Source organism: Drosophila bipectinata, chromosome 3R (genome assembly GCF_030179905.1).
Source record: "Drosophila bipectinata strain 14024-0381.07 chromosome 3R, DbipHiC1v2, whole genome shotgun sequence".
NCBI classification, from domain to species: Eukaryota; Metazoa; Arthropoda; class Insecta; order Diptera; family Drosophilidae; genus Drosophila; species Drosophila bipectinata.
Window position 1 is genome coordinate 5,218,840 of NC_091739.1, and position 25,086 is coordinate 5,243,925.

At 44.7% G+C, this 25,086-nt stretch overlaps 2 protein-coding genes across 8 annotated transcripts; both read right to left on the minus strand.

The window, feature by feature from the left end:
• Window positions 1–513: 513 nt before the first annotated feature.
• Window positions 514–21,200, minus strand: loco (locomotion defects). Of its 7 annotated transcripts, none has more exons than XM_017244507.3 (5): window positions 20,842–21,200; window positions 18,665–20,778; window positions 2,573–3,361; window positions 1,372–2,512; window positions 514–1,307 (listed from the first exon to the last, which is right to left on the minus strand). In XM_017244507.3, exons 2-5 carry the CDS (start codon window positions 20,768–20,770, stop codon window positions 739–741), a joined length of 4,605 nt encoding a protein of 1,534 aa, XP_017099996.2. In that variant the 5' UTR covers window positions 20,771–20,778; window positions 20,842–21,200; the 3' UTR covers window positions 514–738. The 7 variants fall into 7 exon arrangements, with proteins under 7 accessions (XP_017099996.2, XP_070137045.1, XP_017100001.2 ...); XM_070280944.1 differs by lacking the exons at window positions 18,665–20,778; window positions 20,842–21,200 and adding exons at window positions 11,268–12,332; window positions 14,484–14,642; XM_017244512.3 differs by lacking the exons at window positions 18,665–20,778; window positions 20,842–21,200 and adding an exon at window positions 17,557–18,267.
• Window positions 21,201–23,924: 2,724 nt separating this feature from the next.
• Window positions 23,925–25,020, minus strand: BCAS2 (BCAS2 pre-mRNA processing factor). Its single transcript, XM_017244506.3, has 2 exons — window positions 24,864–25,020; window positions 23,925–24,762 (listed from the first exon to the last, which is right to left on the minus strand). The coding sequence occupies exons 1-2, from the start codon at window positions 24,936–24,938 to the stop codon at window positions 24,016–24,018; spliced, it is 822 nt and encodes a 273-aa protein (XP_017099995.1). The 5' UTR covers window positions 24,939–25,020; the 3' UTR covers window positions 23,925–24,015.
• Between the last annotated feature and the right edge of the window lie 66 nt (window positions 25,021–25,086).

The window sequence follows — 25,086 nt, forward strand, 5'->3', positions numbered from 1 at the left end:
TAGACCAGTGGATATACCTGTCTATATGATGTAGACAACCTTTAGTTTGTATAGTAAGCTTAATTACATCCTTAAAAGAGATCTGCTACTCTAGAGTCTAGACATATACTTGTCTATATTATAAAGGGGTATATTGTGTAAAGGACACTTTGTCAATAATGATATCCTCTGACTATTTGGGTTTTATAATCCTCGAAGGTATTGAAGCCTATAGCCATTGCCTTTTATGAAAGAAATAAGTTTAGTGTCGTCTTTAAAGAGGATCTGTTGTTATATACAACAGATATATACATATATTTAACTATTTATATGGAAAATCGTTGTGTAAAAGGATCTTTGTTTATAAAGATACCCTCGTCATCATCCTCGTACATGCATATATAGGTTATGTAATCCAGAAAGGTATAGTAGAAATTGTTACCCAAAGTTGTTATAAAAAAAGTTGTTCAAACCAAACACCACTTACCATACTTGGCCCGTTAATATATGCAATAATACACTAAACACAAGAAATTAATATATGCTTGTGGTATATTTTTACAACAAAGTAGAGTAAAACTTAAACTAAGCTTATGAATTATAGTTATAAATAGGCGCGTTCACTCAGTAGATTGCATACAAAAGTTCGTCATGGATTGGTTGGACATTCAATAGAGAGTACAGTATAAATAAATAGTGCACAGATAATATTTACAAGTTGCTTTAAAGACAAATCACTTTCATTTGGGAATGCTCCCCCTAAACGAAACTACTGCTGGGCTCGTCGAGGTAGGCACAGCGGGATCCGGCTTCCTCCAGAGCCTTGCGGTTTATGTCCAGAGGAATCTTGCTGGCAAACACCGTCGCCGTGGAGGCTTCTATTGGGGATGTGGGGGCCTTTTTTGTGGGGGAGAACTTGTTGCAATAGTTTCCTGTAGGTTGGGCAACCGTCACGCCCCAGTTGGAGGGCTTGATGGGCAGCACCTTCGGCTTTGGCGGCAGCGGAGGCGGGGCTTTGGCATACTCCGTGGGGTCCTGCGTCTCCGCAGGCAACTCAGTCTCTGGATCCAGGTCCACCTTCATGGGTGACACGGGTTGCTGGCTGCGCGTTATGGAGAGTCGCGGCGCCGGCTGGGGAATCTCGCTGGGAGAGGTCGGCACTTTGCTCACAGGACTCAGGTTGGCTCGCACCTTTCGCAGCTTGGAGACGGCCGCGCTGAGGTTCTCCTTGTTCTTGAGGAAGTCCGGCAGATCAAAGTTGATCTCAGTGCCGCGCTGATCCTCCAGACGCGCCTGCTGAGCACGCTTCAGGCCCTCGAGTAGTTCGTCTGTAATTATTAAAGGATTTAAGGTTAGTCTTGGATCTACAAGGTCCTCTGGCCGCCGACTTACCTTGGTGCTCTGCTACTCGCTCCGTCACCTGCAGCTTCACCCCCGCCTTCAGTTTGGCTATGATGGGCTTCTTGGGATCGGCTGGCGCTGCTCCTGCCGGTGGAGTGACCGCTTCCTCGGACTGTTGGCTGCTCGTGGACTTCTTCTTGAGCTTCGGCAGCTTGCTGCCCGGAATGTTGCTGATGCTGTTGTCGCGCTGCTGCCGCCGCATGCGCTCGAACAGCGAGGAGGAAGTCTCCGAGGGCGCCTCGTTGGACTTCATCGAACAGAGGTCGCTGGGGCGCGGCTTGTCCGCCGCAGCATCCGCCTTGCTGGCCAGCATTTCGTTGAACATTTTGTTGGTCAGTTCATCCAGCTGGTGGGGCAGCGGCTTCATGGGTTTGATTTGCTTCGGCGGCATGCTACTGCCACTACCGCCGCCGGCCTGAAAATCCGGCTGGAGCATCACGATGCGCAAGCGCTGGCCATCGGCCATTGTCACCGGCTGCATCAGGTCCATGGGTGCCTGGGTGTCGCGCATGATCACCTGCACCTGCTCCATCTTGTAGTTGTATTTGCTCAAAATGGGCCTAATCACCTCGTGCAGCTGCTTCTTGGGCTTGCTTTTTACAGAGATCGTTTTGGGATCGGGCAGGTCCAGCTTGAAAGCCACCCGCCGCTCAATTAGCACCTCCTTGCCAGCCAGCAGTTGCGATGGCTGCTGGAGATCAATGGACTTTGTGGTGCCCTGGAACACAACGTCGTAGTAGGGGTACACTAAGTTCCGCTTCTCCAGCAGTCGCTCCACCAGCTGGCCCACTGTCTCCCCAGGCCTGGTTTGCACAATAGTGGTGGCTCCGTCCGTTAGTATCACTCTGCACAGGGAGCACACGCTCTCCGCACTGGCTCCTCCATTGTTGGCTCCGGCATCGAACGACGACAATGAGCTGCGGGAGCTGTGGAGATCGCTGAGGGAGTTCTGCCCGGAGGCGAGCTTCAGTGAGGAGCTGGTCAGCAGTGCGGGCGGGAGTGGTGGGGCCGGCATCAGTGTGCTTTCCGGCATAATCTCCGAGCGGTCACGGGACTTGCTCCGCGTCTTCCGGTGCCAGGGCAGCAAGCTCTTGCGCCGCCGATCCTCAGCGTTGCTAACCGATTTTTTCAGCTGGAAGAGATTAGGATTATAGTCAGTCTGAGTGACTAGTAGATCTTATTTGAGTCTCACCTTTGACGAGGCCGCCAAGTGAAAATTTGTCTTCAACAAGTCGTCCAGGTCGGAGCCATTGTAGGGAAGCGACTGTCCCTTCTGCTCCGCCTCCACACAGCTCTTGTACAAGTCGGACCGAATGAACCTCTGGTAGCTGTCGAACTTCATCAGGTTGAAGATCTGTTTCTGGGCGGGCGCGAAGATGTCCGGAGCGGCGCTGGCCAGCTTCTCCTCTGTGAGGCTGCGGGCCTGCGAGTCGACGTTGACCGGGTCTATGCTGCTGTTGGCCAGATACTTCCCGAATATTTCCCTGGCCTGCACCACCCGTTCCGCCTGGGATTCCAAGACCCTGTACCGTTCGCAGGCCGTCCAGAAGTATATGTTCTCCGCCGAGAACTCCTTCTTGAGGAACTCGGAAAAGGTCTGCATGCCAGCTGTATCCTGGAGCATACGCTCAAAGGAGTTGCTCCAGTTGCTGGGACACCCATAGTCCTGGGAAGAGTCCTCTGGAGCTGCGGATACCGAGACGGCGGAGGGCGGGGCAGGTGTGGTCAGGATCTTGGGCACCTGCAGCAGACTCAGCTGCTGCTGACTGCGCGTGGGCTTCAGGTTGGGGTCCAGCATCAGGGTCTTGATGTAGACATCGTTGTCGGAGGCGTTCATGGAGGCAGTGCGTCTCACCAGCGGCGACGACTGACCCTGTTGGCCCGGCTGCTGTTTGGCCACCTTGTCGGTGCGGGGCGTGCGGAAGGAAGACTGTCCCCAGGCTCGGCGGAAGGGCGAGGCATTGGCGGGCAGAGCACGGTTCTGGAAAGAGGAGAATGTGGAGCTTGGTCAGTGGATTGTTTTCTTGGACGAGGCTTGTGTAAGAAGGTGCAATTACAAGTGCAATAACCCGATGTAAGAGAGTCGAAAAAGATGTCTATTCATGGGCCATTCACAACTACAAATTGTGGCCATTGCAGAGCCCATCATTATCATGGTCAGACAGACACGATAAACTTTTGAACTCCTCGAGTTAGCTCATAAATTTGTTCTCTGTGACGCATTCGGACTCCCCTCCCCACGCCAACCAAACTCCCAAAGACATTCTCAAGTGATTCGGAGTGGCTCGAAGCTGAATTCTCGGTCCCCCGTATGCTGATGATGAGGCGGCCGGCCGGCCCCCCTCCCGAAGCTGACAGCATTCTATTTACTGCACTTTGGAGGAGCTACGATAATCGCTGCTCAAACAGACAGAGAATGCTCTATTCCCACCGACTTTTCGCTTAACGACAGCTTTTGTGCGCCAGCCATCCATCCATCGCCTTGTTGGAGGAGATTAATGAATTCCATGCCCGAGCCCATCATTCTATTCAGATCCCAAGCTCGAGTTTCGCGGAAAATCATAACTCACAACCAGCTCGGCTCAGCTCTGAAATACATTTGTTTTTGGTTGCCCCAGCCCGGTGCTGTGATCTGGCGCTGCGATCGTTATAGATAAAAGAGAAATTTTAAACATTTCCGGTTGGTTTTAGTTTACTCCAAACACACATTGTACACACACACACCATGTGCTTGGAGCTTAAAAGGGGAAAAGCAATTTTCATTCATTTTTGTTCATTAATAGAAACCAATTGGCTCCCAGCCTGGGCCGGTTCGTTTATGAAAAATGCCTCGACACACGCTGGCAATTGAGAAAAATATCTTTTGTCATCCACCGAGATACACACTCATCTTTTTATATAAAAAGATACAAATACTCATACATTGAATTTCAATTTCATCATTTTAAGAAAACAAATAAAGATAAAACGGCAGAGCCCGGTTTTTATCACAGAATGTGGGTCAGAATGGACCAAACACTTTAAAACCACTTGGTCCTCTAGAGATATTAGTACTCTGAGACAAACCGAATGACAAACTTGCCACAAACACACTTGCCACATGCCACTTGCCAAGTGAGCTAAAGCCGAGTGGCGGACATAAATCAACGCTGATTGCCAAACAATAGGCGGGGCCTCCAGTTACCCGCTAAGTAGGAAATGAGCAATTTGCCAAAGAAAATAATTAAAATAAATAAACGTTGGCTAATTCGCAGCTCGGCGGCTTCCAAATCGAACAGACCGACTAAATTTAGGCACACTGAGACATGCAAGAATGAGCAATAATTAAGTCCAACCACTAAGAAATCACAAAGTAAAGAAACTGAAAACAGAAAACAGAAACCACCAACCACTCCGTTCCGTTCAGCTGGAGAGGAGTGGATGAGCTGGGAGCCGGCCGAGCGGTGTGGGGTGCATTTCCCTGCTTCAGTGGACACTGACTTGGACATTTTCCGGTGCCGCCATCGTGGGTACGTTCGCATTCACATTCATATTCCCATTTACATGGCCGCCCTCTCTTTCTGAGTCTCATCCGACGTACACTGAGAAAAATGTACACAAGTTGGATAAACTATTTGAAAGTCTAGCTAACCTGCTTAATGATTCAGAATTTAACAGGCCCTTTTAAGATTTTTATGGGTTGATACCTAGACACTCTTTAGATCTATGGATCTATGGATCTCTCTTCTTGGCGCCCCGATGGAGCCAACATCTGGTACTCTCCAGTGGCAAGTCATTGAGCTGAGTTTGCATTTCGAGGCGGGCGGCGGAAGAGACCAGCTTGCTCGCTAGTGAGGCAAATAAACAAAGTCCCACGAGTTACTTATCCGCAGTGGCTTTCGGCTCGAGTTACCACTCTCCATACACAATATAATTTCTCCACATATTCGTGTACACACAGAGACACTCTGTCCCAACCCGATCTGCAACCTGTCGCCTCCTGGATTGGAAGGTGGCACTTAATTAGCAGGGCTCCGGTAATTGGAGTCTGAAGTTTGAGGAGCCGCTGCAACCGCAGCAGGCAAATATTTGACGGTCTGTTGGACTCCCGGTTGGATGGAAAATTGAGCTGACGAATCGATGGAAGGGCTTCTCGGGGGTGTCCACTTATTCGGAATACTTATCAAGTATCGGCCGCGATCTGGTGGCCAGACACTTGAGAACATCACGTACACCCGTCGCTCGGAACCCACTCGATTCGGCGCCCTCCCCAGATGGATCGGGCAAATAACACGCATATCTGTTTCTTGTGAAATATATTTCACACGATAAACACTACAATATGTGCACATACGACTCAGATACTGGGCATGGCTCATGGTAGGCAAATATGATATCAGGAATGACGAAAACGACCTTTGGGGGTTCCAGTCGCATTCCCAAATGTTTGTCTTCGCAGAGAGGTTCCTCGAAGTGTGCCAGAAATTCAAAGAATTCTTGATAAATCATTCTACCCATAAATATATGTGTGTTTATCGCAAACATCTGCGGGCACATTCAGAAAGATATTGACAATCCATTGAATTCTTTCAGAGCTTATATCAGGCGACATACTTAATCGCTTACTAGGCTTATCTTAACTTTATTGTCAATGAAAAGCTCCTAGGTTCTTAGAATTCCCTTAGTTCCTCAGTTTAGTTCCATAATTTTGAATTGGAAGGCAGTATCCGTACGACCGCAAGTGTAGGTACGACTGTAGACCATATAGAGGGTAGACTATACAATGAAATGGAATCTTATCTAACCAAAAGACTCCAACAATGGATGATTTTAAAATGAAACGAAAACGAAAAGGGGGCGGCATGGGGGTGGCTCATGCACGAACGCCAGATAAGGGGCGTTCGGGAGGGATGGAGGTGGGGGGTACAGAGAGACAAAGAGAGACTCGTTAGAAATGCAAATGATAAACTAACCATAATAGCCCGTAGATCTGGCAGAACCTACCCGGCTTGGCTGGCTCGTATGAATTTCTTTTGTTTTTGTGGTATTCCAAGCGAATTCTGCCAAAGGTGTGCCACCCGTGTGTTGGTGTGTATCTGTGTGAGTGCGTGGGCAAAATGCAATGCAAAGCAGAAAGCGAAAACGTGCTGCTTTTGTCAACTCGAATCGCCGATTTACTTTACTTTTTTCTGCTTTTTTCACTGGCTACTAGCTTTCGTACGCGACTTCACTGCTCTTTGGCTTCTCCGGGGCTTTATGTAATGACTTTATTTTCACTTATTGTTAGTAATACTAGGTAGTACTTTTTCCCGTTTGCTCGCACAACGAAATCCGCACAGAGCGCCAGCGGTCCAGTCGCTTCAACGCGTTAAAATCATGTAGCCTCGGCGTTGAATCTTACAGTATCGTTAGCCATTAGCCCGCGAGATACAGATACAATCTGAGAGCCGTAGCCAGAGAGAGAGCGGAGCGAGTGCATTTGAGCGAGAGCGATCTTGACTCCACCGCCAGTGGGGTGCTCAACAGCTGGTTCAACAATTGGGGGCTCTTTCGGAGAGATATTCCAGAGAGCCTCTCGCAGTTTCGAAATTCGAACTCGAATCGCTTACTCATTTCGCTTGAAAACTCACAATGAGTTGTGTCTTTTGTTGTTGCTGCTGTAACAGGGCTTTGTTAGTAATTAAATACTCTTACAAAGAGTATTATAATGGGCCTAGATAAAGGATATTCATTTTTGGGATTACACCTGAAAGTGTATATTAGGTTCGGCTTGTCCAGCCACCGGCCACTGTTTGCCTGCCTTTATTATTGTTGTTGCTGCTGCTTTTTATTGTTGTTGTTTGCTTTGCTTCTTATGAATGAATTACCAACACACACATACACAGAGACAGACACACACTTAGGCACACCCAGCTGTGTTGTGGGTGCGTGCCCCCCAGTGCTGGTTTTAGCTTATGTGACGCATGCCTTTTGTTGCAGCTGCTTTAATTAAATACGCCTTTTGCTTTTGGCCAATTAATTAAGTGGTTTGGAGAATTTTTGCCCAATTGGGGCTTTCCTGCCGCCACTGCCCATTTAGGTAGGCAACGAAAACATTTTAATGAGTTCCACTTTTGCTGGTTAAATGCCGGCTAGTAAATAAATTAGTCTAAAAATAGGCAGAAAAGTTGGCAAATAAATTAAGCGATCCCCGTCCAAGCGATGAATGTAAACAAAGCCAGAAAGCCGTCCCAGACAATTGAAATAATTAAAATGCCAAGCGATGGCAACTGGAATGCGGGCGGATGGTTGTTTTTTTCGCTCTTCTTGTTGTTTTTGCCACTGCTGCGCATTTGGTTGATAAATTAAGCAATTTGCAGATATACAGAGCATCAGGGGAGAGGGGGAGAAGCATCAGAGACCCCCATCTGAGGCTAATTCCCAATTTCCAGATCATGTGCCCCAAAGTACTGGAAAAACTCGTGTTTTCCTCTCTGGTGCTGCCCCGCATGTGCGTTTGTCTATAATTTCACAGTTATTTATGATTTGTTTAGCTAATGGCAGTGAGCAAAAAAAAACAAAACAGAACACCAGAAGCGAACAAAAAAATGGGGACGATAATTTTCCACATTTTACGCACTTTTTTCTTGTTTTTTGCGTTTATGCGTGAGATAGTAGCCTCCAATCCGATCGGCTCCGTTCCCAAATCCCAAAAACAATGGAAAAACTGAGATAATTTTGCATTACGAGAGAAAAAGTACAGTAGTAACTGGTAGAGAAATAACTTTACTTATAGGATTTAAGAAAAAAAATTAATATTCAAGAAAGAATTAAAATTTCATGAATTTTAATTACTGAAAATTCATTTCCAATTTTTGCTAGATATTTTGTAGTTAAGTAATTTTAACTGTATCGTTATTTTAACCAATTGCAGACTGCTGTGAATTAAATTAAATATCCGGCAGGCGGCTTGTTGTTTTTTCGTTAATTTTATGGAAGCCAATGCGGGTCATATGCGTTCTGAACGATCCAGGCGGAAGATACATACCATACATATGTATGATGATCAGGAGTGGTACGGATATGTGGCATGAATTTTTACAGACAATGCCCACAAACGTTTTACGACTTTTATACGGCTGGCCCTATGTGTAGGCTATCCAAGAAGAATATTTACTTAATTTCTTCATTGATGAATGGAAATGGTAAATATTCGTGTAGGCTATTTCCCCACTTGGCAACCAGGGAGCTGCGAATGGGCTCGGCTCATTGAAAAGTGAAATGCGGCACGCGCTGGCCATACAAATGCCACAATTAGAAAGTCATTATGGCCAACAAGTGGTGTCCCGATTTGGAAGTGGGGAATTAGAGGCAGACACCTTAACTTTGTGAGGGTGATTTTCACGAGCAAATTTTAAGACAAACAATTTCAGATGTGTCCCATTGTGCAGATTGCAGTAGTCTCCAAAAGTGCACACTTGCCGTCCCCTTCTTTCCTATGCCTTTTTTTTAGAACCGTTAAAGCTCCCTGGCATGTGCAAGTAGGTTCGTTTTCGTTGCAAAGATAAGCCCAGTTTCACTTTCAAATCGTTCTTTGACTCAAGCGGATTGACCTAAGATTTCACCTTTTTAAGAATAAAACACGTGGAAATATCTAATTACACGTGTTCCGCAATCTTTATATTTGAATTAAAGTGAATTTATGAAACTAATTGCAACCAAACAAGTGCGAGTTTCAAGTGCAATTGAGAGTTGCTGTTTAATTTTCCCTGTGGGTCGGCCAATATCAGGTGAGAAAAAGAAACTGCAATTCTTGGGGAAGTTCTAATGGCCATAAATTTCGCAGAGCCATGGTGGCCTGGTATTTCGGCCGAGCACATACATATATAAAATATATATAAGCCAGAAACGCAGGAATCCGAGATGAGGAATTAGAGCTATCGAGGATCGTTTTGGAGGAAAAGTAACGGAGCTTCCTGAAACCCCCTTCGCTGTTCCCTGACATTACATAAGGACCACGAGGTTTCCATGAGGCGTGGAATCAACCCCCTCTCCTCTCGCCTAGTATAAAAGTAGCTCTCGCGGATTTGTGTTCTGCTTTCTACCACGCTGCAGCCGTTGTTTCCCCAAGAGACTTAACAGGAAAACGAATACCATGTAACCTCCACAGTTTTAGATGAATAGCTGATCTGCCACTGTAGGGAATGTAAAACCGTAAAGAAGTTTGAATTATATTTGTTAATTTCTAGAATGAATAAGTTTTTTTTGAAAGATTTTGCCTTATTTTAAATTAATTACGAACTACATCCTTTAATATCTATATATATATATCTACATTATTATGAAGTAAGCTTTAGAAAACACCTATAAATACATAGCTGCATCGGAAGTCGACAGGCCTGCTGACCTCGAGGGACGAGCTGTAAGTACGGCATAGCCGCAACAACCTACAAATATGTGTCAGAATAACATATAAACGAGATCTAAATATGTATATGAATATTTTGGATGAAGTAAAATCATGAAGTAGAGCAATATAGAGAAATTTCCTTAATTTTCTAAATTCCAATCAATATAAATTAAGTAAATCATAAAATTTAAATCAAACTAAATCATTTTATGTTAAGGTTAGGTTAATCCCTTTGAATAATGATATTGGATTAGGACTAGAATCTGTTATAGTAGGAATAATGTACCAAACACTGAAATATCTAATGAATATAATGAAGTAATGAAATTATAATGAATCGCGTCTAAATATTTCCGTGGGGTTTCCAGAGACAAGCTAACGTAAAATGGGTTGCCCAATGATAATGGTGCAACAAGGTAGGGCGGGTAAAGAGGAGATCCATAACACCTGAGTTCTCCAAGCTAAGATCCTCATTCTCTCTCTCTCCCCCACCACTTTGGCCACTCCCTTCCCTTAAGCACTGTCGATTTCTTTTATTTGGTAACCCTGATTTGGGGAAGCACAAGAACCCTCCCTCTGGCCCTGAGCTAGGCCGGCAACAGACAGTGCGTGCTGCCGATCAGAACCAGGACGTTACAACTTGGGCTTACTCATAGCATATCATATATAAAGAAAATTAATATTATTACAAAGGACAAGTGCTGGTTGTAGATGATCGAGAATCTTCCTCAATTACTGACCTGATCCTGTCCAGAAAAGGTCGATGATGGATTTGTTGCATTACAAACAGATATATTTTATGGATCAATAAACTACAATTGAATGAATCGATATAACCTGGACCTAGGATGCATCGGTCGAGCCCACAGATGGCAAAATAAACACCATAAAATCGCCGAGTTCAAAGATCACTGGGGCTTCTCCGGGGGATTCTCTGGAAGCCAGGTGCCACCATACGGACAACCATCAACGGATCGCTAGATCCGTATTAATGGGAATTGATTGACGACTACTCGGCTTCCAGCGTAAATAAACAGCTTCCAGCGAAAATTATGAAGAGTTGGCGTAAACAAATTCCGAGTTGGACGATTCGCGTCGGAACGGAACGGAAAGAAGTCGAATGGATCGGGCCAAAACCCGTTGGCGCCATTTGGGAAAATACACTCAAGAAATTACTTACTAATATTAGAAGAGATTATTATCAAAATTTTGGTTGAAAAATATTTATTTTAGACTTATATTAGAATAAAAATAATCTGATAGAATAGGTATAATAATAGTCATAATTATCTAAAAAGCATCTCTTAGAATCAGTTTATAACAATACTTTGATTACAGTCTTCGTTATCTAATAATTTAATAAGAACTTTAAAAAATATAAGCCTTGATTTCTTGATTTCTTTTAAAAACTATAATTTCTAGCTTCATAATTGGGAGTATTTTCTTGAGTGTAAGTCCCCAGGCGCCTCGTAATTCTACGTCTCGGGCCAGAAGTATCTGGAATCTAAAAGTGACTCACGCGTATGACGTTTGTGGAATCGCGTAGCGGTGGCGGCTTGCTAAAGTCCATCTGCTGCACTGCATCCGGATCGCTGAGGGATCTCCGCAACGTGGTCACCGAAGCTCGTTTGGCATGAAAGGAGCCCCGGAGGAAGCGGGCAAACTCGCAGGCAGCGTTCCTTCCCGCCCGACAGACAGTCTTGGGGGGCGTGACCTTGAAGCTGGGCAGCAGGGGGGCGTGCATCTCGAAGGAGGAGTCCGGCGAGAGGTTGCGGCTGTTGGAGCTGCCCGACTGGGAGGTCAGATTGGAGCTGGCCGAGCTGATGCCATCGTCGTGTTCCTCTTCGTCCTCGGAGCTGGTGGGGATTTCGCCTGCGGGAACTGGTGCAAGGGGTCGGCAACCCAGCTGCTCCTGGTCCCCGTTGCTGGTCACCCGGATGAGTACTGGCGAGCCGGCACGACTCTCCTCCGGCTCGGGCTCACTGAGCTTGCGGCTGCCACTTCGCCGTTTGGTCGCCGAACTGAAGAACTGCAGGACTCTGGAGGCACTGCGGCAGCTCCGGCGCTCCGCCTGCACCCTGGCCATGGCCATGGGTGGCGGCATAAGGTCCTCCGCCTCGGCACACCTCTTGGGCAGCTGCTTCTCCTCCTGAGACGCCAGGCACTGTGGTGAGGCACTGCGTCTGCCGCTGGCATTCTGGTAGAGTTCCCTAGCCTTCCGGCAGATGAAGGGAGAGCTGATCTTGGACTTGGCTTTCGGTGTGCTGGCCTGCCGCTCCTCGAAGTCGCGCACGAAGCGCGCCAGGTTCTCGCGGTCCAGCTCCGTGAGGCAGCGGTGGCGCACATGCTTGGGAGTGCATCCCGCCGACGTGCCTCCGGCTGCTCCGGCCACTCCAGCCGGCTGGATCCGTTTGATTTCGAAGCTGCTGTCAAAGGTTCCCGAGTCGTTGAGCTGGCTCAGCGACTGGACGAAGCGCTCCACCATGGTGGCGATGTCGACGTCGCCGTTCCTCGCCGAGATCTGTCCTCTGCTAATGGGTATTCTGGAGCAACCACTTTTGGGATTGTTCATGACGCACACGGCCTAAATGGGTTTAATGTTGTGATTATTGTTATTAGCACTTCCAGTTCTATATTCGCACACTGCTGGCAATCGAAAGGCAAAGTTCTGGTGGAAGATTCTGTTCTTTACGTTCGCACTGCTCGACTGTTCGCGTACGACTGAGTTTTCCCGACCAAGTGGCCCGGCGAAGGTAAACTTTTCGCGGAAAATGCGGGACGGGGAGCTGGAGAAAAGCTATGCAAATTGGAGAACACAAGTGTATCTCTGGGACGCCTGCGCACTTCAGACGGACCAACTCGAGACCAACTCGAGACTGCGGGTGTTGAGTAAGCAGTTTTGCCATTTCTCTTATGGCTTTCGCGGCTTTCTTCGGCAGACTCGTGATTGGAATGCCAAGTGACGACTGACGGAAATTGTCACTTGGCTCCTTGGCTCAAGTGATGCGTCACCTGGCCCGATGGCCCCTAAGGAGATGCCATGCCAGTCGCGGCTTGTTTACGCAATCGATGGAGAGGGAGTGCTGTGTGGGATCACAGAAACTTGCCAGCACGAGTTATAAAATCGTAATACAAACAATCGGAGGAATGAAAGGGGGAACTGTTTAAATTATGTTTATGGCCAAAATATTTAGAACACAACTAATGGGTCGGCCATAAAAAGAGCTCTTTACTCGAGTCCCGGCCCCTACTATCTGGCATCTGGCGTTACCTACTGGTAGAGTCAACAGCAAACCTTCTTATCAATATTTGGGTATCAAAAATAGCTTTCAGGAATTCCAGTGTAAACACCACAAAGAAAACTGTGACTGCGCAATATGAGCCAAGAACTTAATAGCTCTGACCCAAATGTACAACCAAAAATATATGTATCAGCTAAAAAGTGGATGAGACAGAGTCGTGACCACTCATGAATATCGTTTGATAACCATTTAAGGGTTTACTTTTTGAAAAGATGAATCTCTACTTGTGGGTATCATCCATTCATGATCCCTGTGGTGTAATGCTGTTGTGACTAACTCTCAAGATAGTACTCTCCATTCGCCAAGCCCCATTGACGACAATCTGTAGATCTCAGTGATTTTCTTACTATATTGCGTCTCATTGTTCTAGCTGGGAAGTGTGACATCATTAGGTAGTGGGAATCGATCGAATGATCATCGGAATGAGTACTCGAAACACTTCCCCCTACGAAAGTGATTGTATTTGCCTTTATTTTTTGCACATTTCGGGGAAATTCCGCAGGAATCACAGCAAGTGTAATAAATCTGGAAATCTGTCTGGGGCTGGGACTGGGACTGAGGTTGGGGCTGGGGGTTATTCCATTGAATGGGTCAAAACCCCTCTTCCCCGAACCAATGGACTATTTTTGGCATTTAAGTGGAATGGTCGATTTTTAAGTGGAATAATTTTTGTGGGTGAATTACTTGCTTCGTTTACACCCAAGCCAAATAAATATTAAAATAATGGTCAGTCGGCATGGGGAACAGTCGGCAGGCGATTAATTTTGAATAAAACTTTGCATTTTTATTAAACAGCTGGAATTTAGGTAATTTCATGTTTTATGCTCTCGCCATCACGCCCTCCCGCACTTGAAGAGTTCTGGGGAAAAGTTTATAAAAACATTATCACACACCCACACAGCACTTCTTGGCCTTAGTTATGGGCCATCTATCAGTTTTTGTCTTGGGAAAGCGGGAAAATACCGCTCCGGTAGTCATCGGTAGGCTGTTTTTGGTATTTTAAAGACGCTAGCGATTCGTGGGCGACTTTATGCGGTTTCTCGCGATTATTAGCAATGACGTCGATGGGGGATTTCTGATCAACTGGCTGGCTGGTTGGCTAGCTGGTTGTTTGATTATTTTTCATATCATGGCAATGGGAATGGAATGTTTTCGGTGCGTGCGGGTGTGTGAGTAATGGAATTTGCACAGTTTAGTTTATGAAACGAACAGAACATTTCCATGTTCTTTTTTTCATCAATTTTAACTTGTATATTATTTAGCACGTTCTATTTTCGGGCCGCCACAAAACAGGCCACAAAAGTTCAATTGACTGGCAGTATAATTTTTATTTTTTTTTTCGGAGGAGGTATATTTGATGCTTTTCAAGGCGAGATCGACGAGTGCGAGAGATTTCCATTGGGGGCGTTGATGGATTCTGTTTTTAAACGTACACAATTTGGGTCTAGGTCCTGGCCCAGGTAAATGGCCCGAATGGGAACACGCGTTTAATATGTCTTAGCCTTATTTGTTTATTAAAAAATTATTTTATTCACTGCAGGTGAACTGCGCGTTGTGATCGAATGAACTGCGCTCGCTGACTGACTCAGACTTTGTGAGCGGGGCTCAGACTTGCTGTTAACCTGGCTAACGTGTAACAACAACAAGGCAGCTGTTGAGGGAGCGAGAGGGAGAGAGAGAGAGAGGGCGCTTGCGCGCGTTTTCGACCGCCACTTGGCAATGGCAGGGGCGGTTTTACAAAGCGGTTTCAGCCGCTTTCGCTGTTCTAGCCGCTATTGTTGTTGGCCAGTTAGTCACTTTACAAGCCGAACATTAAAACCGACACAGGGTGGAAAACGGTCAGCAAAGTCAGGTGTTTTTCGTAGTTTGCTGATTGCATAAATTCCAAACTGCATTTAATTTTTAAAATTTAAATTGCTTGTACCCCAAACTGAGTCAGTTGCGGCCTAGACTGAGTGCTAATATTTATGGCATTAAAATCCAACACTCTCGGTATAATAGTTCTAATTAAATCTTTACAGCGTCATCAAATAAGATTCCCCCTGAACTGAAAATTTTCCATCTTTCTTCAGACTTTTATGATTAAACCATTGTTTATGGTTTTTTTATTTTAAGGGGTATTAAAAGGTCGATTTAAGATTTTCACATTTGCAGTTAATATAATTGGGAGTCATTGAATATCCTTAGAAGAATTGGGAAAATTTTATATACGTATATTTTTTAATATTTTATGAGCTTTGGGAATTAAAAAACCCAGAGCGGGAAAAAACTTCAGATGGGATTTTCCAAAAATCTAAAATTACCCAATACCAAAATGGTTTTCTGCACTTACCCGATCCAAAAAAAAACCGCATTTTCGGAATTTTTTTACAAAAATAACTTGAGCTGTTTTATTTCAATTATTATTTTTTTCAGTAGAAGCTACTTTTATGAAGACAATAGCATGTCGATCATGTACAAATTGTGTAATTGTGTAGAGGTTGTAAAAAACGTCTTCGAAAAAGATGCTTTATGGTGTCGGTTTTTATCGGTTTTTAATATTCAAATCCAAAAAAAAAAGATTGATTTGTTTAAACTTTAAAGAATACATAAATCCCGGTAATAAACGAGGATTTGAAAAAATTCCTTTGTTTTTTTGACAGAATGGTCTAACTTTATTTACAAAATTGGGTTTTTTCCAAAGATGTTTAAGAAATATAGTAATTTATTTGTTGGAAAAATAGTAATTATCTATGTATTTAAAACAAATTCCCTAGTTCATTCTATAAAGAATATATCTAAGAAGATTGTGTAAAAATTTTAATTTGATAAGTTTATTCATTTCACCTATTTTTCACTCTGACAATGGACATTTAGAAATTGACATGAATTGAGTTCAAATTTCCACTTTCATATATAAAACAAATTTTAAATTTTTTTAAACCCCAACTGCGTATAACCCTTTTAACAAATAATTAATATGTTTTTTTATAATATTACTAGAGTATTACCCCATCGCCTTTTGGCCTTTTCGCTTTTCTTTGATCTTGTCTGGTGCGGGGTTTTTCAGACAACTGCTTTTCGGGCATATCAATTGGCAGGTTACGTGCCTGGAGCACAAGGTGTTTATTATTAGCAGCGATTCTGACGTACTTCGGCCAGCCCCATTCAGTGTTCCAGTTGCTATCAAAGCATGAAAACACACAAAAACAATGACGGGCACAGTTATGCTCGAGCTGGAGGCTAAATATACAAAATGCATTTAAAAATAAATATTTGTTTGCCATTCCCGACTCTGGCCCTTGGCATTTGGGCAGAGTGCTCAGAGGTACTGATAAGAAAGGCTGGATTAGCGATCGCTGATGGCAGCCACTACTTTTGACAATTTCACAGTTTACGTATCTGTCGGATACTTCTGCCAGCTGGCTTTTCATATCGGCTTGGAGGTTTTTCCATTCCCACAGCGTCATCTGGCAAAAACGTTACGTATATCTATGTTCTTGGGCCATGGAAATCGAAGTATCTAGCAAAGGTCATTTGGTGGCTTGTCGTTCTACAAAACTTGAGTTACCAAAACTCTGAAAATTCAGAAAATCAACCTGCTAGATAGTCATATAGTAGTATTCACTTCCCATGACGAGTAGCGGTCAGGAAGGAAGCAAAGTAACGTTCATTTAGCAGGTTACCCTCCTCTAATTCTACCTTTCGACCCTGGCACGAGGGTTGTTTCTTGGTCCCTTTGCACCTGTGACGGCATGTGCCGCTCCACCGCCTGAATCCGGAGGGAAGCCGCGCAGGTTGCCGCCAAAATGCCGTCAGACCAGAGTCAACCTGTTGAAACAGCCGGCTGGCCTGCCGGGCTATATCCCCGATTGCGTGCCAATTAATGACCGAAATGACTAAGGTCGAGAGAGCACTTGCCATGCCAAGTCAAGTGACAACTGCCGTTCTTTGATTAATTTAAAAAATGCCATTACCTGATTAATTGAAGCTTTTATTTTAGTATCAGTGACAGAGGGAGTCTATTAGTTGATAAGACTGATCGATTCAATTACAAATGATAAATCAGATGTATTAGTTAGTGGGATATTTATTCAAGTAGCAACTAAAGTCACTGTCAGTCTGTCAGGTCTGTCAGTCTGTGATAAGTACACATCATAATAGAAACCTCTGTTTAATTAGCATACTTCTCAGAAATATTATAACATTTTCCCTGACTTATGATGTCTCAGTAATGAAGGGTGTATGGAGCCTTATAATTAACACCTGTTGTAGACACAAACCCATTCGTTGATTGCGCCATGAGAAAATAAATAGAGCGTTCTATCACAAGTAACTTGAACGTGACGCCGTAGCCACATAACTGGGCTGTATAACCGGGATTACTAATTTGTAGCCACACTTTGTGACTACTTGTTTGATAACATTTGATGATTAAACAAAAAAAGCCCTTTTTAGGGCTGAGTTGTGGACTGAGAGTTTGTATGGAAGTCTGAGACACCTTATATTCAAATTACTCAAGCTCACCGTGTTCTCCTCCGAGTACAGGCCGCAAACGAGTTCCCGAAATGACATTTTCGCATCGAGCTGGCTGTGTTTATCTTTTTTTTTATAAATTCTATATCTGTTTGTTTTTTGTTCTCCGTACAAAACAATTGAACTTGCAATTCACTTTGTTTTTTATTTTCTTCTTATTTTTATCGTAATGACAATTTATTTATTTTCACTGCAGTCTGGAATCCTTGAACTTGCACTGAACTTTTTATGGAACAACTTTTCGCAGCGACAGCGACAATTTTATTTATTTTTAATATCCACACGTATAAAATAAATAACCGAAATTACACCCCCAGAGAACGGACAGCGAAAGTGAAACCCCAACGCCCGACAAAATCGTACAAAATCGCGCGTTTTCAAATGGAAAATCAAACTCAAATGCGAGTAGCCGATAAAAACATCATCCCAGATGACGGAGGACGGGCGGACGGGAGGGAGGCTGCGCTAAAGGTCAGCAGACGTCGACGGCAGTAATTGCTTTAGATTGAATTAAGCTCGATGGCCTGGGCAGAGCCGGAGGCAGCTGCTCCGGCGAAGCTCCAGCGCTCGCTCGGCCAGCGCTTTTTTTGTCGTGACCTACGAGTATGACGTCAGGGCCCGGGGGTCTTTATTTTTAGCCGGCTATTTCCGCCCTTATCACCGACCACCGACGCGCCAGCCGATAATAACGATGATCGGGAGCGAATCGAACCGAATCCCCGAAAGGCTTCCAATGTAACGCTCATAAATGAAAGTTCCACAGCCGGAACACGTCCAAAAGTCCGGGGAAGAAGCACCTCTTGCGAAAGCGTAGCCGTGACTACTGCAGCTCCGTGGAAATAAAGGCCCGGCGCCGACTGACAAAGGAAACACCCAGAGGCCCCTAGGAGTGTGAGAGAGTTTGGGACCCCTTATCTTGGGGGCTCCCCAAAGAGAGAGAGAGAGTGGAGGGGAATGATAAGCTCCAAGAATACAGGTAAGCCGGAGCGGCGTCCAGGTAAACTGATTTTTATAGCCTCCGCACAGGAGCGGTTCAAAAGGCTCGAGGGGTTATTAGCATTAATATTATATTAAAATTAAAAACTACTGATAGACTTACCCCCAAATCTGGTTCACTATTGGTAGCTTCTAGGAGGCAATGGCTTGAGGAAGAGGCCGACAGACTATGACGGTTCGAGTGAGACTTGTGGAGGTTCTGCAGGCTAGCCCACGTCTCCATGGGCTGATCCGTGCAGACCAAGTTGGACGACGACTGAATGCTGTCTACGGCCTCGAATCCCAACGAGTGACGCGACCCAGGCTGTCCATAGACCTGGGCGCTCAGCTTATGCGGCGTTGTTTGCGGCTCCAATATCAAGGATCGGCGCATCTTCCGGGGCACACATGCCGGATGGACAAAGGTGTGAGCCTCGTCAAGAGACGGAGCGGCCGAGTGCAGCGAGATATCATCCATGGAGGCCACAACACCCAAGGCACGAGGGGAATCGTCATCGTAAAGGTTAAGTACATCGTCGCAGGATCTGGTGGACGTGAGATTCGTGGCGGGACTCTTGATTAGATTGAAGTTGGCCAGGAGATTGGGTCTTCGCAAGGAGGAGCTCCCCAGCGGGGACTTTGGATGAGCATCTGGGTCGGGCATGGCCCGGACAGTCAAGCGGTTGTCTGGAATTCCCACTATGCCCAGAGGTCGAGCTGGTGCCGGATGTGCTGGTGGCCCGGCGGGGGCTGCTCCGGCCCCGGCACCCAGGAAGTCCACGACCAGAATGCGGTCCGAAATGTTGGTGCAATCGTTGTTGAAGCCAATCCCGGAGTCGGAGTTCGAGGTGGTGGTGGAGATCTCGCTGTGGTTCGATGGCTGTGGCGAATGGGCAGCAGCTCCCGCTCCCCCGGCAGCGGACGGCTCGAAGTCTGTATTCCTACTGGAAGGCGGCAGTATCCTCATGGTGTACATGCTGCGGACCAGATTAACAACGTACTCCGAGTTGTTGGGGAACTCCAGGCATATATTGGAGATGGGATCCCTGGTGCACTGCAGCTTGAACTCATGCGCCCGCTGCAAGTGCTGGGCATGCTCGATCAGCTTGGTGTCGATGACAAACACATGGCAGCTGTGGGAGATGCTGATGTGACCGGCTCCTGCTCCACCTCCACCGCTGGGCTCGTACTCCTCCTCGATCTGGGTGTTGTGCACGGCGCTAGTTACCAACCCGAAGAATCGGTTCTCGCTCTCCGAGGACGAGCTCACGTAGTTGAGCCTGGCCGAAGAATAGGTGGCCAGTACTCCGCCACCGGAGCTCTGCAGGCTCAGGCTATCCGGGGTAATGCACATGAGCACAATGGTGGGCTGCCGCTTCTCCTGGCGCAGCTTGCGAATGCAGGAGCGCACTGTCTGCAACTTGGAGCTGTGCGATATCTGCTTAGGCATCTCGATGGTTCCCAGATAGCCCACTATCACACGGTACTCCAACGTAGCGCTTCCAACAGCCCTAACCATGGCGCTCACATTGGCCACATCCGCTGCCTTGGACAAACCAGACGCCAGGGGGGCGTCCTCCAGGACAGGACGCAGAGTAAGATGCTCCGGGGATGGCTTGGCAGTGGTTTCCACAGTTTCTGGTAGTGGTAGCTTCTTTTGCGGCGAGTTGCGCAGACGGTGCAACTTGGCTTTGTGGTGCAGGAAGCGCGGTTTGTGCCTCAAACTGGCTGCCAGAAGTTGTCCCCTCAGCGTTACATTGGCGTTCTCCTCGTCTGAGCTGTCAGAGTAGTAGTTCTCCGCTATCTGCATGCGGATGCTGCCGAAGGAGTTGCCGATCAGCTGCACCACAGTCTCATGCGGCAGCTTGGAGACATTCAGGCCATTTACCGAGATGAGAAAATCGCCGGAGCGCAGGCCAGCCTGTTCGGCGGGGGAGCTGCTGATGATGCAGGACAGCCGGCAAGGCTGTTGACCCGAAATGGTGAATCCAAACCCATTGTATCCCCTGCGAACCTCGACGGTGCGAATGCCATTGTAGTTGTAATTTGGTCGCTTCTTGCGGCGGCGTTGTTGCTGCTGCTGGGAATTTGAGTTTGATGTGGAGGCCACAGGAGCTACTGCCGAAGCTGAGGCAGAGTCTTGGATTCCCGATCCTCCACCGACCGCAACTGCCCCAGATGCTCCACTAGCACCTCCGGTTATGGGCAACGGCGGATGATGATGGTGCATGGCAATCACTGGTTGGGGGAAACAAAAAAACTAGAAAAAGATCTTGGCACACATCTCGAGATGGTACGCACCTTTCTCATGGATCCAGGTTGCTTTCTGGCGATGGAATGCGGTTTTTGTTGCTTCCCCTTTTCGGATTCTGGCTGTTTTTGCTCTCGCTCGCTCCAAAGTGTATATTTGCCTAGGCGAGCTATGTAATCAATGGCACACACACTCGCGCACCAACTGCCAGGCGTATTTTGTTACACTTTTCTAGGCACTTGACCAGTCCGATTCCGGCATGTCCTCCGAGGATCGACCAAGCTTACTCAGTTAATTACTTTGTTTCACCATTTAAAATAGTCTTGGTGGTCATTTAATTTGTTAATATCAACGATAAAGAGATTCTACAAACGCGCAAGCGTAACTACAAGTGTGTGACCGTACGCGGAACGCGTAAATATACCAACCACAAATAAAATACCAGACAATTGAGGTGCATATGTAAGGGGTTACACCGTTTCAAAATATTTTTCATTTAAGTAAAAGATATTTCTAATATTCATCAATAAACTGATAACGTTCCCAAAAACTAGATTAATAGTGAAGGTCAAAATGTGAACTACATTATCAACATTATCATTAATACCATTCCAGAAAAATATGGGTGAACCTGGTCCCTGTTGATTCGACAACAAAAAATAAAATAAACTTTTATTACTTTTATTATTTTTTTGTTTACTTTTATTCTATATATATATTGTACCCGCTTGGTTACAGTTTTTTCAGAGGGATAAGTTCCCCAGAAATCATGAATTTAATTATTATATTTTTATGAATTAAGGTCTAATCTAATCGGACAGCAAATAGAATGAAATATTCACGGTGTCTAATCATAAATAGTAAATGAATAGTTTTTTGGGGATTATCGCAAAAGTGAAATATAGTGAAGATTTCTGAAAACAGTCGCAATTGTCTCTTTGTCTGAAACGCGTTGCTTCAATTATGGGAAAGAATCCTTATTTTGTCCTTTTGGCTGGTTTACTCTTTGCCTGGGTTCCATTTTTGGTAACAGCCGACATAAGCAAGGAGCTTTACGATCTCGAAGTTGGCTTAGAAAGTCTGAAGAATATCACGGCGAAATATGAAGCCGAAGTCGCCACAAAGACTATCTATGATCTGCTGAAGTCCATTGATGTAATCGATCTTGCCATGGGAAACTACCGGGGGAACGCCACGAATAAACTGGAAACCCTTCGCCAGTTTAAGTTTCAAGTTTATCACGACTACACAAATGCTATATTTTCTACCTTGGATCGGATCCGTAGCATCTACGCTTTCTTCAAATTATTTAACCGAAACTCTAATAACGTTACCCTGTCCAGTAATGAAATAAAAATACTCCAGGAAAGGGCAATAGATTCGGGGCTTAATGAAACTGCGATATTGCTGGAAAAACTCGGTAAAGCCGAAAAAAGTATTGCTGATTTTGCAAATCAGTTTATGTTATTTTACAATGACGTTAACGATGATTTCGGGCCAGAGGGCTTCTACGGCAGAAACGAGGCGGGACTGGAGGATAGGATGTTTCCGTTGTATTTTAGGATCGGTGGCGTGATATATAGACACGTTATTAAGCCGTATGGGACCCAGGACAAAGACCAGGGGCTCCAAAAGAAAACCAATAATGAACATCAAGAGTTGATTTACAATTTCTTTACTACCTTGTTTCAAACGGCTCAGCAAAATATTGAGGATGTCCACATTCAAATGAGATTTATCGAGGGAGCGGTGAAGGAGGACAAATCCAATCTAATTAAACTCCAAAAAGTAATAGATGATGCTAACAATGTAAGTATTCAATTAAAAAAAAATGTATTTTATACAATTTTATTTTATATGTGTTTGCTTTCATTTTATGACAAATGATTATTATCAAACTAACAGCTCCTGTAATCCCGATTTACTCCTGTCATCGAGAATCTGAGGAACGGATATGTGGATATTCATCGGACGGTTGAAATGGAACCATCAAATTGATTGGGATTTGCATATTAATCAAAAAATAACATTTGTTTTAACCAATACTATACAAGCTCTTCATTGTCTTATTAATATCTGAATAAATTTACAAAAATATGTTTCCAAAATCACAACGAACTAGATTCATTAACTTATAAAATTTCAAACGCCAAAGTTAAGATTACTGCCAATCTCGGAATAAAATATGCCAAAGAAGATGAAACCATATGCCATATGCAGAGGAAGTTCTTCAATTTAGGACGTTTCTTGTATTGATTTTGAAAACACAGCATATCGTTTGCTCTTCATGCTAGCTCTATTCGTAGTCAAATCTTATGGTTTTAATTTAAGATAGATTTAAAAACCTTGCAGAGACCATTATAACTTTTGTGACACCTCCGACTCCCCTCCCTTTGTCCATCCAGACCGTCTGTTTATCGATTTCAAATTTTGCAAACATCTTTTCTTCCTTTGCACGCAGTATACAAGCCGAAACGGCCGAGATCCGCGGACTATTTCCTACAGCTTGGCAGCTGATAACTGACCTATCGGAAAAGTTATAACTTTAGAGTTTTTTGAGCTAAAGAGTTGGGATTTGTATAGATTCTATACTTAATAAAATAATACGACATACCAAATTTCATAAGGATCGGTCCACTATATTCTATAGCTGGCATATAACTAAACAACCGTAAATTTTGGGTTCTAATAGATAGAACTTCAACTCCGTCCGAAGTAAGCTTTCCTCTCATGTTTTAAAACCGGTTTTATTAAAAATTAAATTATAAAAAATTGTTTAAAAATTATTGCAAAGATTTCTCAAGAAATACACATTTTAACAATAAATCTTAATAATAATCTGAATAAATTCAGTTTACTACTTTTTTAAAAGGATGTTCTTTTAATTAGTCAAACACTTTTATCGCAAAAGCAGGATTTATGAAGAGTAAATTTTAAGGGTACATTATTTTTTATTAAGGGTTGTGGTCTTAGAAGGAACTAACTGGATTAGACTGCTGGAGCCTCAAAAGAAATGGAGCAAAATTCATCAAAACTTTGTTTAAAAATTTATAATGCAAATTAATGCCTTTAGGATTCGTTTAAACGTCAGATTCGGCAAAAAAAAACATAAAAATATAGTTAGCTTTAATTTTTTATTTGGAATTGGTTTTTATTATGCTTAGTCAGATATTATTAGTTTTTTATCAGAATTCCATAGGGCAGTATCTTAGTATAATTTTAAACTATTGTGACTCATTAGAGGACTCCTCTTGGACCTCTGGTTTTTCTGTTTCTTCTTCGGAATCCTTAGTCTCCGCGTTTTCTTCGCCTTCATTAATATTACTATCACTGCCGTTGGTCTCGACCGTATCTTGATCAATCCCATTAGTGTGCTCTGGCGTGGGGGCTGTGTCATTTTCTGTAGGTGGTGGTGCTAGTCTTTTGAGCTGCTCACGTGCAGCATGGACAAGCTTCTCTAACTCTACGCACTCCGTTTCGATCTCGTAGTTCTTGGACACTAATAACACCCAATGAGCCTCCAGGGAGCGCAGCCTTTCGCCGGCCTGAGTTTGCGCTTGTTTTCTTTGCCAGTTAACATCCTGAATGTCCTTCTTTAGTTGCTGAAGGTGCAGTTGAGCCTTCGCCTGCATGGCTGTGAACACCTCCAAGTACGATTTCCATGCCTCTGTTCCGTAGTCCAGCATGAGCTCCAGATTCAAAGATCGTACCCACTGGTGCTCTAGCTGGGCCATTGAGTTCTCAATGGACTCTTGCCAGGCGGAAACCTCTGAGAGTTTACCGGACGGAGGCGGGGGCAATTCATATCGTTTCATGGAAAGAGTTTCCATGGGTAGGCGGTTCTGGATGCGCTCGAATTCATTGATCATCAGTGGAGTCTCGAATGGAGAGCTAGCTGGCAGCGGCAGGTGATCCAGGTAGTTCTTTGTAGGCCGATAGCGTCTACATTCTTCCTCCACCATGGCAAGGGCCTTAAACAAATAAATACGACTTAAAAAATGCCAAGCAAGCCGGTTTCAGTGCGTTTGCTTTATCGAAAAAGCAAGTCCGCCTCTGCGTCGATGCCACTTACCGACTCCCTGACTCCCACGTCGTCATAGCCGTGATCAATGTACGGCAACGCATCTACAATAACTTCTCCAGCCATTTATTAATATTTTAAAAACCTTTTATTTACCAAAGCGTTCCCTGCTGATGGCTCTAGAGATGACAATATTATTAGAGATGAAACTTCGTAAGCGATGTTTAATATTATGCTCTGTTAACCGTATGTTATCTTGACAGTTCATGCTGTT